The sequence below is a fragment of the Odocoileus virginianus genome, chromosome 5 (genome assembly GCF_023699985.2).
Source record: "Odocoileus virginianus isolate 20LAN1187 ecotype Illinois chromosome 5, Ovbor_1.2, whole genome shotgun sequence".
NCBI lineage: Eukaryota > Metazoa > Chordata > Mammalia > Artiodactyla > Cervidae > Odocoileus > Odocoileus virginianus.
Genome location: NC_069678.1, coordinates 82669104 through 82684810, shown reverse-complemented (window position 1 = coordinate 82684810; position 15707 = coordinate 82669104). Strand labels below are relative to the sequence as shown.

Sequence of the window (15707 nt, the reverse complement as noted above, 5' to 3'; positions counted from 1 at the left end):
GGCTGGCTGACTGACCAAGGTGCTGGGTCATCGACCTCACTCAGTTTATAGGTAGGTGGGCAGGGCAGTCACATGGGTCCTGGGGTTCCAGCCTCGATATGAGAGGCACAGGGGGTGAGACCCACCCTTAGCGTGTGCCCTCCTAGAGTCCCAAGTCTCCACTCTGCTATGCTCTACCGTCCAAGAAGAAAAAGACGCACAGATCCCAGTGCAGCTTTCGCCTCCTGGTTCCCCTCTTCCTTCTCACGCACTCACACACACCCTCCTGAAACCTGATCTCAGGGCTGCTTCGCGTGCTGGGGTTCTCAGAAGAGCTGGCAGAGCTGGCGGGCTGGGGCCTGTCTGCTGGAGCCTGCCCCACCCTGCCCCACTACCCCCTAGGCCAGGGCAAGCAGGTCAGCCATCCCACAACCCTGCTAGTCTGGCCAGTTATTCTGCACCTCAAGGGCCACCTCCACCCTGGCCGGGCCCCCAGACTGGCAGTGGCCTCTGGACAGAAGCCCCGGAATTCTCCTGCAGGTGTAGCCTGGGGCTCTGCCCAGGCCGCCTGCACAGTTAACACAAACAGACGCATACCCCACCTGTACCATCACCCCACCCCATTTCCTGTTGTTTATGGCCCCCGGCTCAGCTTCCAAGGCTTCTGCAGGCACCGAGCCACCTCCTGGGGGCTGAACGAAGCGCAGTGGCAATCCTAGTGAAAGAGTACAGGTCTGCCTGGGGGAGTGAGAAAGGCTCTCCAGGGAAAGCAGCCTCTGAACCTTAAGACTGAGAAGGGATTTTCCAGGCAAATAAAGAGGGAAGGGGGTGGGGTAATACAGGGAATGGTGAGGGGGCTACATTTCAGGCAGAGACTGCATGTGTAAATCCATGAAGACCAGCATGTTCAGGGAGCTACAAATAGTGCAAGGTTGATAGAACACAACTAGTCTCAGAGGAATAAAATCCAGATGGCAGTAGATCAAGGAGTGAATAGGAGATGAGGAAGCTGAGACAGAATATCCACCGCTCTTTCTCGAAGTTTTGCCATGAAAGGATGGAGGGAGACTGGTAGCATGGGCACATGGTCAGAAGAGTTTGAATTAGTTAGTTTGTTGTTGTCGTTGTTCAGTCATTAAATTGTGTCTGACTCTTTGTGACCCCCTGGACTGCAGCACGCCAGGCCTCCCTGTCCCTCACCATCTCCTGAAGTTTGCCCAAGTTCATATCCATTGAATCGGTGATGCCATCCAACCATCTCATCCTCTGTTACCCTCTTCTCCTTCTGCCTTCAGTCTTTCCCAGCGTCAGGGTCTTTTCCAGTGAGTTTGCTCTTCACATCTGATGACCAAAATACTGGAGCTTCAGCTTCAGCATCAGTCCTTCCAGTGAATATTCAGGGTTGAGTTCCCTTAGAATTGACTGGTTTAATGTCCTTGCTGTCCAAGGGACTCTCAAGAGTCTCCTCTAGCACCACAATTTGAAAGCAACAATTATTCAGTGTTCAGCTTTCTTTATAGTCCAACTCTCACATCCGTACATGACTACTGGAAGGACCATAGCTTTGACTATACAGACCTTTGTCAACAAAGTGATGTCTTTGCTTTTTAATACACTGTCTAGGTTTTTCATAGCCTTCCTTTGAGGAAGCAAGAATCTTCTAATCTCATGACTACAGTCACCACCTGCAGTAATTTTGGAGCCCAAGAACAGAAAATAGGTCATTGCTTCTACTCCTCTCCACCCCCCCATTTGCCATGAAGTGATGGGACCAGATGCCATGATCTTAGTTTTTTGAATGTTGAGTTTTAAGCCAGCTTTTCCCCTCTCCTCCTTCACCCTCATCAAGAGGCTCTTTAGTTTGCCTTCGCTTTCTGGTATTAGAGTTAGTTTTCACATAGAAGAGACCTGAGCTTACTGCATGCTTAGTGGGAAACAGATAGGAGTGGGCTGCATAGCGTGAGGGAGAGACCAGATTTAATGGATCTGAGGTGAGGTGAGAAAGTAAGAAGTGCAAGGAGTTCCTATCTGATAAGCTTGATTTTGTCTGTGAAGTGAGAGAAAAGAAGAGATGTCTACTTAGATAAGGCTGAAAAGGGATAGAGTTCATGGAGAGTGATGATTTGCAATAGCCACTGAGCAAGTGTGAGGGCTTACCTAAGGCTCAAGTCCATGCATTTGTAGGGGAGCCAGTCTCTGTGTGTGTGTGTGTGTGTGTGTGTGTTCTAGCAGCACTTTGAGTTCATAAAGTGTAAGAGTGTCAGATTTGATTAATCTTTGATTGGATATTGCCTTATGGATGAGACAAAAGACAACGGAACAAGAGGTTACAGCATCCTGGCAAGAGAGACTGAAGAGATCAGTGGAATTCTAATAAAGAGGGAAATATAACATGTGAATGAAGAAAGCCTTTTAAACTAAAACTCAAAACCCAGAAGCAATAAGGGAAAAGATTAATAAATTGACTGCATTAGAATTCTATTGATAAAAGGGGAAAAAAGAAAGCAAGAAAACACCACAAGCCAAGTGAATAAATAAACTCAGAAATTTATTTGTAATCACATCTCAAATGGTTTGTATATATAATATATCAAGAGCTTCAAAAGAGAGAGAGAGAAGATTGTTAGTTAATGCTGTGGTGGTGATCATATTGCCATGTATGTGTATGAAATCAATGTTGTACACCTTAAACTTACACAGTGTTATATATCATTTATAGTCAATTATATCTTAATAAAGCTGGGACAAATAGAAGAAAAAGACCAGTAATCCTTTGGGAAAATGGGCAAGAGATATGTACAAAATTCACAGAAAAAGAACTGCAAATGGCCTTTCCATATATAACGATGTTCAATTCAAAGCATAGTAAAAGGAATACAAATTAAAACCACACTAAGATACTTTCTGTCAGACTGGCAAAATTGAAATGTTCAACAGTATACTCTGTTGGGGAGGCTATGGGGAATATGATACTGTCATACGTCCTGGTGGAGGGGAGTTTGGCTATGGATCAAAACTGTGTATGTGCATTTTCCCTTTGATCCAGCAAACCCAACTCTAGGAATCTATTCCAAAGATACACTGGCAAATAAAAAAAGATGGATACATGGTTGTTCATTGTTAATGACTGTTAGTGGTAACTACTCTTAAGAAAGACCAGAAATAACCCAGGGAACCGCTGGACTAATATATGTACATAATCATAATGAGATATTATCAAGTATATAACTCTATCTACTGCTGTGCATTGATCACCAGAGTATATTGAATATCAGTGAAAAAAATAAAAAAGTAAAACAGTGTATATGTTACATTTTACTAAATATAGAAGGGCATAGGAATTCACACACATATGTATTTGCTTATCTCAAAAAAACATGGAGGAAAATTTAAAAACTAATAAAAATGAATGCTAAATGGGACTAAAAGTAACAGGAGTCAGACACAAATAAAAGTTTGATTTCTCTGAATATATCTTGTTTTGTGAATTTAATTCTGGAATTCTATAGTTTTATGTCATCATAAAACAAAATTAAATTAAAATGAGGAATAAGCAAGTTTTAAGACACAAAATGTAACATATGAACCCAACTGTGTATTGTTGATGAAGTGAACTCAGCAGGATTATTTCAAAATAATTTTGCAAAAGCAAAATAATTTATCTGTACTTCTCTAGTGTGATATACCCTAAGGCAAAGAGAACTATAAAGAAACTTTAAATCATTTTTAGTAATGATAGTGTTAGTAATAATACCGGTGGTATTATCTTGAATCTGCCCTCTGCATTTTGTGTGTGTATCTATATGTGTGGATATTAACATAATTATGTTAATATCACTATAAACAAGGAAACCAGCTTAAGAGAAAAGAGATATAAAATCTAATGGTTTCAACATATCTTTTCATTTGTGTATCCCTGTACATTCTATTAGGGGAATCATTTTTTATTCAGGTTACCAGCAGAATGGTTTTTGTTCTATTTACAGAGCAATATTTTCATAATATTATAAGGTGAAAAAAGTAGTTTACAGAGCAATCTAAAAAATAATATGGGAAAAGGAAGATCAGTACAGAAATATACCCAAGGTTAATGGTCTCTGTGTTGCAGGATTATGGTATTTTTACTTGTATGTGTGTGTGCATGCCTATTTGTATCTTTCCCCCAAAAGTAACACATATTACAAGCAACACCAAAAATATAGGTGTTTTTTTTTTTTAGTAACAATTAACATAATGAACTTTCTAATCAGCTGGAAAGATGGGGGACGGAACAAGACAAAGAAAATAATGTATTGAGATCATTTGGCTAGATCTTAGGAGATTTTGCTAGCATATACCATCCAATATCCTGGGAAGCAGATAAAATCCTGTCCATGCCTGACTGAGAAACTGCTAAATTTTTATAAGCTCAAGCCTGACACAGAGGTGCTTGCCCCAGGCTTATCCAGGGACCTTGTGGACTCTGGCCAGGGTCCTCGGGGCCTCTGGTAAAACATCAGATGTATCGATTCACTTAGACTGTGTGGACCAGGTATGAGAAACATGACTGACTCTTGCACTCAGAAGGGGAGTGAGCTGAGAAGAAAGCCAGTGTGCAGGAATGGCCCTCCCAAGCTGTGTTGACAGCTTCTTCCTGGCTGCAAAGGCTGGGGAGGGAGCAGCACTGAAACCTTTCTGCCTCTTTCAAGTTCGCTTCAAAATCTCCAATAATGTTAGACCTCCAAGTGATTACTGCTGTGATTCCCCCTGGGCCTGGTGATTGTAATGATGTTAGTGATGATGGGAATGAGAAATGGATGCTGAGGTTAGTGTTCGCCGGGAGGGGTGAGTTCTAACTTCTGGGCCAGGAGAGCCCTTTCCTCCAGTCTTCAGTTTTTCAGTGGGATGATTCAGGCTGTTACAAACAGACAGCCACTGAGGCCGAGGCCTGTACACCTTCATTCTCAGCCAGGAAGACCCTGAGCAGAGGTCCAAACACAGGAAGTGATCAGGTGCTGGCCTGATCTCCAGGGCTGCCTTTTCAAGGTCTCAAAACCAGGGTGCTAGGTTCTAGTGTGGTTGTGTTGTCCAAGCATCTCTGAAGAGCTTGGTTCCTCTTGTTCCTCTCACTCTGCTCACTTCCTTCTGCACCCCTCTGATGTCATCCCTACCTCCCAGCCTCCCCCCTGCCCTGCCCACTCCCTGGCTTCCCAAGAAGTTCCCGTTTCTCTCCCAAGCTCAGCATCACTTCATGCTTCCCCCTCTGCCCTTTTCCCTCCCATCTTTCCTCCAGACCATCATTTGCCCTCCCTGTAAGCTCCATGTCCCTCCCCCACCTCCCCGGGAGCTTAGTGTTCCCTCTGTCCTCCTCTCTGCCAGCAGAGTGCTCAGCCTTCTGCTCCTCTGTAGCCTCCGCTCAGCCTGCCTGCCTCTCAGCTGCAGGATACTACAATTCTTCCCTTCGGTCAAACCTCCAGCTCCTGTGGCTGTTCACCTGCTTTGCCCTCTCACCGTGGAGTCTCCTTTCTCCACACTCTGGGTGGTCCACCTCCCAGAATTCTCTCCCAAATTCTGTCTCTCTGCACTGGCTGTATTCGAGGGTGTTTTTTTGCTCACTGGACAGCATCTCATCTCTGAGTTTCCAGCTTGTAGAAACAGCGAGGATAGCCGTGCTTGTGGGATGGATGCAAGCATGGATAACCTGCCAGAGAACATCCAGCTCGGGGATGTTGATCCCTGCCGAGTGCATCCTGTCTCTCCACTCCGGCAGCTGGCCACGTCTGGACTGGCCAGGCCCGCTCCTCCAAACCCAGGCTCCGATGAACAAGGCCTATCAGATCCCATGTAGGAACTACCCAATGAGTAGGCTGGGGTCGCCAGGGGGTGCTGGAACATAGTGGCTGGCTTCCAGCAGATCCACAGTCAAGACAGATGCCAGCCAGCACTGCAGCCTAGTACACTCTGGGACCCTCAACAGCCCTGTCATATTCCAGGTTCTCCAAGCCAGCACCCATGTTCCTGGATGCCTCCTTCCGCAAGTGGGCTAGGATCCGGGAATTTGTGCCGCCTTTTGGGATCAAAGGTCAAGGTATGTGGGGGACCCTGCCCTACTCTATATGAACATCTTATCTCCCAGGTTACCTCCCTAGGCTTCAGGGCAGGGCTGTACCCTCAGAAGTCTCTCTGCTGGGGAACTCCCCCCAACAATGTCCCACCTCCTCTCCCTCTTTCCTTTCTTTTTTCCTACTTTAGTGGACTGTTTACTTAGAGCTTTCCACTTTGCTGGGGGCTAGGTACATAGCAGTAGAGTAGACAGTTGTGGTCCTCCCCCTCACAAAGCTCCAGTCTGATGCAGACACAGGTACTTTGGGGGCAGGACAGGACAGTAAGGCCTCTGATGAGAGAAGAACACAGTGCTGTGAGACCACCCTGAAGGGGTGCCTGAGACATCCGCGCTAGAGGACTCGGTATGACATCTTAGAGGACTGGGGGACATCCCAGGGGAAATAGAGGCTGTGCCCCATGACTGCCCCCAGACCCCTCCGTCAACCCCTCCTGATGTTTTTCACCTCATGGAGGCTTCCCTCCAGTCCTTCCTTATCCTGTCCAAGGCCAGCCTTTCCCTCCCATACTCTCAGAACTGTCCCCTTCCATTGCCTCAGGAACCTCACCATGCAGCTCGTGACAAAAGACTTTCGCATCACTGAGAGTTTAACGGTTCTGTTTACATATCAGATTTTCTAAAAAAAAAAAATCAGATTTTCTGCTCCTATTTCAGGGCATGGTAGATTTTTGGCTTTACATCATACATAGAAGGATCAGATCCCAGGTCTACCTCTCTACTAGCTGTGACCATGGACAAATTGCTCACATGTTTTGCTTTAGTTTTTTCATCAGTTACATGGAGAGAATAAGACCACTGTATTAGGCTGTGGTCAGAATTAAATAAGATGACTGTTAAAGGGTGATACCATTTAGCGAGTAGACTCCAGAATGCCCAAACCCTCTACTCAGCCAGCCCACCCCTCCCTGAAAAGAAGACAGTGGCCAAGAAAAGGATAATCTTGAACTGGAGCCTTGACCTTCAAAACCTGCAAGGTTGGGTTGAACCATATAAACGCCTTTTTCATGGGTGCAGGGAGCCAAGCACCCTACCTTTTCTCGTAAACCCTCACTTGAGATTCTGATCTTGGCAGGAAAGGCCAATACAGAGCCCATCATCCAGCAAGAAAAAGTACCCCATAGTTTTTGACCATTCTGCTAAGGTTCCCCTCCTAGAAAACAAAAACCCAGTCCATAGCCTTGGCCTTGGTTGGTTAGCAGCAGTATGCTTTTCCCTACAGGTAGGAAAAGGAGGGGATCTGTGACCTTCCCCAAAGCCCACTGTAAAGTGTGTCTGAAGTCACTTAGTATAGAATGTTCCTTAAAGGAATGTCACCCTGACCCTCTCTCATTTGACTTCTAGAAAGATTGCCCATGCCAATTGTCTCCTCTTCCTCACCATTTACTCCTGAAGAATGTCTTCCCCCCACCCCCGTCACCACCACTTCAGTGAAACTGCTCAGAGCACCCATGAGAGCCCAAGGATACTTTTCAGTCCTTAACTTGACCTCTTGGCTGCATCTGACAGTATTTTCCACTCCACCTTTTAAAAAATTATGAGGTTAGAGGGTAGGACAAATTGAGAGAGTAGGATGGAAACATATGCATTACCATATGTGAAATAGACAGTCAGTGGGAATTTGCTGTATGTCAGCAGGGAGCTCAATCTGATGCTCTGTGACAACCTAGAAGGGTGGGATGAAGTGGGAGGCAGGAGGGAGGTTCAACAGGAAATGGACATATGTATGCCTCTGGCTGATTCATGGTGACGTGTGGCAGAAACCAGCACAATGTTGTGAAACAATTATCCTCCAAATAAAAATAAATTTAAAAAAAATTTTTAAAGGAAAAAAAATTAAAAGATTGTTGTGTTTAATTTTGGAGGCATCCTTTCTTTACATGAAGTATTTCAGTCTTATAAGAAAGCATAAAGACTGATATAATGAGCACCCATGTACTCTCTAGTCAGTTCAGAAATCACACATGAGATACAGTTCAAGCTCCATGTAACCTTTCCTACCCCATCCCCTGCCTTCCCCAGGAGACCGGTATCCTGGTTTTTGTGTTACGGCTTCATGCCTGTTTATATATTTCTATAGTCTATTTAAATATCCATTAAAAATATTGCATGGTTTTTGCATGCTTTTGAACTTTATAAACAGTACTGCATAAGTGTGTGTCTTTCAAATTGATTTTTTTGCTTATACTCTTCAGATTTATCTGTATTGGTACAGGTTACTCTAGGTCATTGATTTTGTAACTGCTGTATAGTATTCCATATACCACATTTAATCTGTTTTCCTTTGGTGGACTTGTAGGTTGCCTCCCACATTTTGCTATTACAAACAGTTCTGCGATGAATGTTCTTGTACATGTTTTCTTAAACAAATGTGTGACTTTTCTGATGCTGTCCACCTAGGAGGAGAGTTGCAAGGTGTTCGTCTGTGCACAGCTACATCTTTATTTGATACAAAGGTGTTTCCCACTGTGGTCGTACCAGCTTACTTATCTTTAGGTCTTTATGTACATTATCTTTTTATCTTCCTAACAGTTCTGCACTGTAGGAATTACCATCTTCATTTGAAAGATGAGGAAACTAAACCTCAAAGACAGCTAAGTGATTTATCTGAGGTCACAGAACTCATAAGCAACAGAGCCAGGATTTGAGTCCAAAGCTGATAGTATCATCTGTTATACTATAATGGTCTTGTTATACCAAAATTTGAAAGAAGAGCAGTCATCATTGCCAGAGCCAGAGAGATGCCAAGAAGAACAAGACCATCTGAATATGGTCATTGGATCTGAGAGCAGAGACGTCACAGAGCCCTTGCTACAGGCAGCCTGAGTGGAGAGCAGGTGGGCAGGTGCCAGGTCACAGGGCTTGAAGATGTAAGGTGGTAGAGACAGCCTGGCAAGAACAGGATTAGGGATCGGCAGTGTTAGAGGGAGGAAGTGAGGGGAAGGCGGTCTCAGAAAATGAGGCCAAGTGGCCTGAGCTGGGGACCTGGCTGGGACCACTCAAGCTCTTCCCCATTGGTGTCCCCTCCTTTGCTTCCTGGTGTCTGCTTGGTGGGGACGCAGAGTCATCGTGTGGTCTCTGTCTTTAACCAGCACTCCCGTTCTTGGGGAGACTGATGCCCCAGCTCTCAGGCAAGGTCCACACCTGAGGGTGCATGTCACTGGGGCCTGACTTCAGAGTTTCCAACAGCCAACTGAGACTGCTAAGAAAGGGCCAGGGAAGCCCAAGGAAGGAGCTGCATGTGGGTGCCGTCAGGCTTCAGGCAGAGGCATGTGCACACGCCTGTTCTCCCACCTCCATCTCCTTTCTCAAGGAGAAAGTTAGGCCAGTGGCCCAGCCTTGTGTGTGGAGCTCCCTCCCCCATCTTAGCCCCGGGAGCACAGGCCTTCAGCTCATCAGCAAACATCTTCTGGGAACCCTTAAGTGACCTCTAACAGTTGCCTCCCTCCCCTGTCCACAGACAATCTGATCAAAGCCATCCTGTCTGTCACCAAAGAGTACCGCCTGACCCCTGCCTTGGACAGGTAAGCCATTCCCCAGCTTCCTGCCCCTTGGCTGCCTGGCACGTGCAGAGGTGCTGAGACCCAGCTGGCCTTTCCCTTGTCTGGGCAGATTCTGCAGCACACCCATACATCCACACACACACTGGGGCAGATGAGCAGGGCCACCGCCCTGAGCTAGCCACCCCGTTGAGCTATAAACACGTGGCGAGTCAGTCCTCAGGCAGCAGAGGTCTGAGAGTCAGAACAGAATGTACTGGGTTGGGATCAACTTAGCACGGGGACTGAAGGGGTGGGTGGTGGGGCGGCTGAGAGGGCTTAATCCGGGAGGCAGAGACCGCTCAGAAGCCAATAGATCCTGGATGGATGAAGCCCCAGGGTCAGAGGTGGGAGAAGCAACAGGAGTAGGGCTCTCAGGCGGCTGCTGGGTGCATGGGGGCTTCTGAGTTAGAAAGGAGTCCAGCCTTGAGTCCTGGCGCCCCCAGGCTCATTCCTTTGTCCTTGCTTCCCTAGATAGCCCTCAAGCTCAGCCCACTTTTCCCTCTCCCTGGAAAGCTGCCCCCAAACCCACCAACCCTTGTGGAGTCTTTAACCCAGAATGCCATCTTACCAGAACCTCCTTCCTCACCACCCCAGAGTCAGTGCCCAAGCACCTTTCACGCCCACGTTTCCCTGGAGAAGAGTCAGGGGGGATCTGAGAGCCCAAGTTGCCCAGCTCTCCGCAGTGTGGTTCCAGCCTCTCAGAAATGCTGCTAGAGGCTCACTGGTCTTCCTCCTCCATCCCAGCCTGTGTCTGGCCAAGGGCATGAGGTCAGGGGCCAAAGCAACAGGGGGAGAGACCTGGTGGCCAGCTCTCCACAGAGGTCTCCGCCTCTGTCCCCTCAGCCTCAGCTGCCGTCGCTGCATCATCGTGGGCAACGGAGGTGTCCTGGCCAACAAGTCTCTGGGGTCGCGAATTGATGACTATGACATTGTGGTCAGGTGAGCTCCTCAAAGCAATGCCTCAGGTACCTTCGTGTCCTGGCCCAACCCCCTGGTCCCTGAACCCATTACTAACTGTCTGTCCATCTGGGCCATTGGACTGGAAGTCAGTGGAAGCCTCAAGGAGAAGCCAGGTTGGAAGGCTTTGGGACAGAAAGCTAGGAGGCTACACGTGGCCTGGGCTCCCCATCTGCTGCCTCTGGGGTCTTCTGGGGCCATGGTGTCTCCCCAAACACAGGGCTGCAGACTGCACGCAGTGAGCCCAGGACAGGCTGTCTGACTGGGTCTGCTCTCTATAGACTGAACTCAGCACCAGTGAAAGGCTTTGAGAAGGACGTGGGCAGCAAAACCACACTGCGCATCACCTACCCCGAGGGCGCCATGCAGCGGCCTGAGCAGTACGAACGCGATTCCCTCTTTGTCCTCGCTGGCTTCAAGTGGCAGGACTTCAAGTGGTTGAAATACATCGTCTACAAGGAGAGAGTGGTGAGCTCCCTGCGCCCCGGCTCCTCCCCTTCTTGCTCAGGCCCTGCCCAGCTTCCACGTCAGCCCCTTCCCCTGACCCGGGCAAAGAACAATAGGAACCTTTCAAGAGAAGCAGTAAGGACCAGATGCAGTCAAGGGGCAGAGGGGCCAGGAGATGCCAAGGTCATGGCCCAGACTCCTGGAGCTGATGTGCCTGCCATCTGCTGCCTGCCTTCAGAGACCCAGACTCTGGTCCTTCCTCAGCCTTCTCTAAGCCAGACCCCGGGCGCCTGGCTAGCCCCAGCCTTACTGCTGATCTCCACAACTCCCTGCCTTAACTTTGTACTTGTCCCGCCTCCCGCCGACCCCCCCCAGTGCCTCCCCCACTCTGATTCTGGTCATGTGGGGCTCCCCTCGTTCCCAGCCAGGTGACCCTGTGGCCGTTGCACAGGGTCTGCAGACCCCTCACCTTGAGGGTGCCAGTTCCCAAACTCTAAATCCCGGCCTCTCTCCACGTTGTGCTTTTACCCAGTGCTGGATCCCGACCTGCCACTGAGTCTGTCTCCACTCTGGGAATGGTCAGGTTCTGTACTCACTGTTCTTGGCAGGCAAGGGTCTGGGCCCCTTTCTTTAGAGAGCTTCTATGGCCAAGTAGGGTCAGACTGCTCCTCTGTGGACCACCCACTGAGTCCCCTCCTGAGCCTTCTGTCTCTCAACTCTGGGCCAACTTGTCCAGGCTTATTTCCACCTCTCCCCCTAACCAGCTGTCACCAGCCACCCCAGGAGAAGGGCACTGCAGAGTTCAGGCCATTCATCTTCCAATACCCAAGCCTCTTAGCATAGGAGAATGATGACAGAAGCCCTCTGCCTACAGTAAGAAGCTAGCTGTTTTTTCTGGAGGTTCAAAGGAGAGCTGGGGGGCGGCTGGAACAGCTTCTCCTGCCTATGGAGGTCTCAGTGCAATTTGGTTTAACTCCACAGCCTTTTCCCAAGCAAGGCCAAAGGCAGGCAGAGTCAAGTAGGTAGCAATCGAGAGCGAAGACAGAAGTCAGGTCCAGAAATTCAGGTAGGTGGGACAGAGGGGAAGGGAAGCCCATCTAGAGCCAGGCTGAATGTGGCAGCCCAGTCCTCCCGGGCGGGTCTGGCTCCCCAGAGGGGAGAAAGGGGCTTGGCTTCAGTTGATCTGAACAGCAAGCAGGCCCACTGCCCACGCACAGCAGGCAGAGTGTGGGGACTGAGCGAGCAGCCCGCTCTTTTCAAGACCCTAGTTCTCAGAGCCCTTCTCTTTGCCTTGAAGGCAAGAGAATTGGAATTATAATTCCAATCCCTTAGGCACTTCTAAAGGAGAAATGGGAGGAAATTGGGTCTGCCCTGGTGAACCCCAGAGAGCCTGTGCGCTGCTTTGTCACCGTGCCTTACGCCCATCTGCCCACCCGCTCCTGGAGGGCAGGGCCCTGATCCCCTTTGCTTGTCTTACCCGTCTGGGCCCAGCCACCACAAATGACCTGGTCTTGGCTCAGACACCAGATCCTGCTTCCTGCTGGGCAGATTGGGATAGGACAGGCAGCCCAAATCAGGAAGCGAGGCCCAGGTGGGCCCGGGCCAGCCAGGTGCGTGTTGTCACATGATCCTCCCAAGAACACCAGGTTCAATTAATTCAGGCAGGACTCAAACAAATCACCAGAAGGGGTAAGGAAAGAGAGAAGAAAGGAAGCCAACTAGGCTTGGAAGGCTCGGTACACTCAGGCCACTCGGGAAGCAGACAGCAGGGCCTCACTGTTCCCCAAAGACTCGGGAGCTCACTGCCTGGCCTGGCCTTGGTGGCAGGCCTGTGCTGGGACCTAACTGGAGCAGCTGGGGTGAAGAGATGTGGGCCGTGCTCATGCACAAGGCTCACTGCGCTGATGTCTGTGTCCTGTCCTGGCCTTGCCCAGGGCTCCAGGACCAGCCCTGTGGTCCTTGCTGAGGACCCCCTCCCAGAGTTGGGGGATGTGAGTGGAAAGGGGAGAGGGGAGCCGGGAGAGAGTCCTCTGAAGTTCATGAGGCTCCTGGCACCAAAGTCAAAGATAGATGGGGCCTTTAGAGTGAGTGGCCAGAGGAAAGCCGGTGATACCCAAGGCCTCACCTCTCCCAGCACCCAGAATGGGCCCGCCCAGGCCCTGCTGGTTACCCTGGAAGCTTCTTTGGTGCCTCCTCTACCCGAGGCCCAGGGCTCATGCCTTCGCAGGACCTCTCCCATGCCCTGTTTCAGACTCTTCTGGCAGTAGTGTGTGTGGATGGTGCTCAGTCATGTCTGACTCTTTGCGACCCTATGGACTGTAGCCCACCAGGCTCCTCTGTCCATGGAGTTTTCTAGGCAAGAATACTGGAGTCAGTTGTCATTTCCTACTCCAGGGGATCTTCCCGACCCAGGGATTGAACCCCCATCTCTTGAGTCTCCTGAACTGGCAGTCAGACTCTTTACCACTGTGCCACTGGGACTTCCCTCCTCTGGCAGCTGAGACCTGGTAATGTGGGAAGGTGGCTTCTCGGGCCCGCCCCGTCTGGTGTCTGGCCGCGGGCTTGACCTGCTCCTGGAGTGACGTTTCTAACCGTGCAGCCCCTGGGCTACTGGAGTGCTTGCTGCACCTGTCTGGAGCCTCACATGCAGAATTCTGGCAGGAGGCAGCTCTGTGTCCCGGAGCCAAGGCCTGGCTGGGCAAGGCTGGAACAGGTCTTAGGCTTCAGCTGTGGCTCAGTGCCTTTGTAGCCTCCTGATTCCCAGGAGTCCTGATGGGGTATGAGACGGGGGAAAATGTAAGAAAGGAAGACTGAACAACCCAAAACCTAGCCTGTGTTAGAGCTAGCCATGCCTTCTCCATCCACACGGGAGCGCTCCTCTTCACTATTTGTGGCTATTTGATTTCCTGATTCACCGGGTGGTAGCGCAGATAACTCCAAACAAGTTACCTTTCGAGGCCCTCTATCTCTCAGATCTCGGGAGACCAAGCCATCAAGCAGGTAGAAGAGCTCCCAGCGGGCCCTGTGTGCTGAGTGCAGCTCAGAGGAGCACCTGTGGGCTGCTGAGTGGGGAATCTGAGGTCAGGAGGGAGGGAGGAACTGGGGACACAGAGGCACAGGTGTATGTAGGTCCATGGAGGGAGGGGCAGCCACCAACTCTCGTGGAATTCTTCTCAGAGGTACATCTTGCTCCATCTATCCACGCAGTCACTCATTATTCAGGCGTCTTTGGATGTTTTTGGTGCTGTCACTGAGCTAGAAATGCGAAGTCGCTCGGTCTAATGGGACAGACTGTCCCCAAACTAGAGTCCTAGCAGTGTGGCAGGTGCTGTGCCCTGAGCTTCCTCCTCCTGCTGTTTGATGGAAGGCTGGAGATGCCCTGTCCATTGTCCTGAGGATGGAGCCCTGGGACCTGGACTGGACGGGACATGTGAGCTTCCTGTGCTGTGTACCCTGCCTCTGCCAGCCTCCCCACCATGCCCCAGGATACTGGTCACCCAGCACTCCCAAGGCCCCGGGAGCCAGTCCCCTTGGTGGCCTCCTCCTCTCCATTCTTACTTGGGCAACCCGAAAAGCTGGCCTCACCGCTGAGCGGCTCTGACTGGTCATCCACTCAAGAGGCTCTGAGACCTGGGCTGAGTTGGTGGGTGTGGGTCCCACCCAGCAGGGGGAGAGGAGAGAACACTGGCTAGGGGTTAGCCCCTGAACAGCCTTGACACAGGCCTGACCTTCCAGCTATTGTTTAGTCCTTGGGGGAGGAAGGAGGGATCGGAGAGGCCGGCCAGGGCCCCTTGTTCATGCACAGGGGCACTGGACCCTGAATTTGAGAGACAGTGTGGTTGAAGAGGAGAAAGCAGCTTAGGCCTTGAAGTCATACAGCCTTGGGTTTAAATTGAGACCCTGTCAGTTGTGAGCTAGGTTCCCTTAGGCAGATCACCTAAGCCCCTGAAATTCCTCTCATCTATAAAACAGGAGTAGTACTACCCATCCCTCAGGGTGGGTTTAAAAGTTAAACAAGATGAAATACAGAAGCATCTGGCATAGTGTGTGACAATTATGCTCTGTCTGTGGCAATTATGGATATTTATTATTACTGGTGGTGATACTACTAGAAGAGCCCAGTTGCACTAGGGAGTAGAATCTTTGTCTAGATTGTAGAGCCTAACCTAGGAAATGATCTAAAAGCAGGAGTCAGAGGCCAGGCCTAGAAGAGGTAGAGACATGGGACTCCTGGTGAAAGGCCGCAGGGTGGGCTGGCAATCCAGGAATCCACAAGGAAAATGGCCCCCAGGTCCCCTCATGTGTGAGGCCATATTGGACCAGGCACCCAAACCTAAACCAGCTGCACCTGCACCGGTGCCCTGTTCCAGGCCTGAGAGGAACACAGAGCCTCTGGCCAGGCTCTGCCTAGCAGGAGCTCAGTGTGGACACCACCTTGCCTCTGGGGAGACTCAGTGCAGGGCACCTGAAAAGCATGGTGAGGCAGGTAGACTCCGTGACCTCCTACTGCTCGACGAGGCCTCTGCTGAGCCAGCTCGGTGGTCCTCACCCCCACGGTCTCCTTTCCGGACCACTAGACAAGCTCTCCTGGGAACCATTTCTGCTGAAGCCATCTCCTGTGGACACAGCGTTCTCACAGATCCATCATCCCCTGTTACACCAGGAAGATCCCCCGTACCTGC

General features: G+C 50.0%; 1 protein-coding gene across 6 annotated transcripts in view; it reads left to right on the top strand.

The window, feature by feature from the left end:
• The window catches only part of ST3GAL3 (ST3 beta-galactoside alpha-2,3-sialyltransferase 3), a 205343-nt gene that overhangs the window by 173442 nt on the left and 16194 nt on the right, over nucleotides 1–15707 (top strand). For 5 of the 6 annotated variants that reach the window (XM_070468294.1, XM_020914738.2, XM_070468293.1 and 2 more), the window contains 4 exons: nucleotides 5952–6046; nucleotides 9540–9603; nucleotides 10465–10560; nucleotides 10860–11046. In XM_070468294.1, coding sequence (XP_070324395.1) covers nucleotides 5952–6046; nucleotides 9540–9603; nucleotides 10465–10560; nucleotides 10860–11046 — 442 coding nt within the window. The remainder of the gene's footprint in view (nucleotides 1–5951; nucleotides 6047–9539; nucleotides 9604–10464; nucleotides 10561–10859; nucleotides 11047–15707) is intronic. The other variant, XM_070468296.1, reaches the window with a different exon arrangement.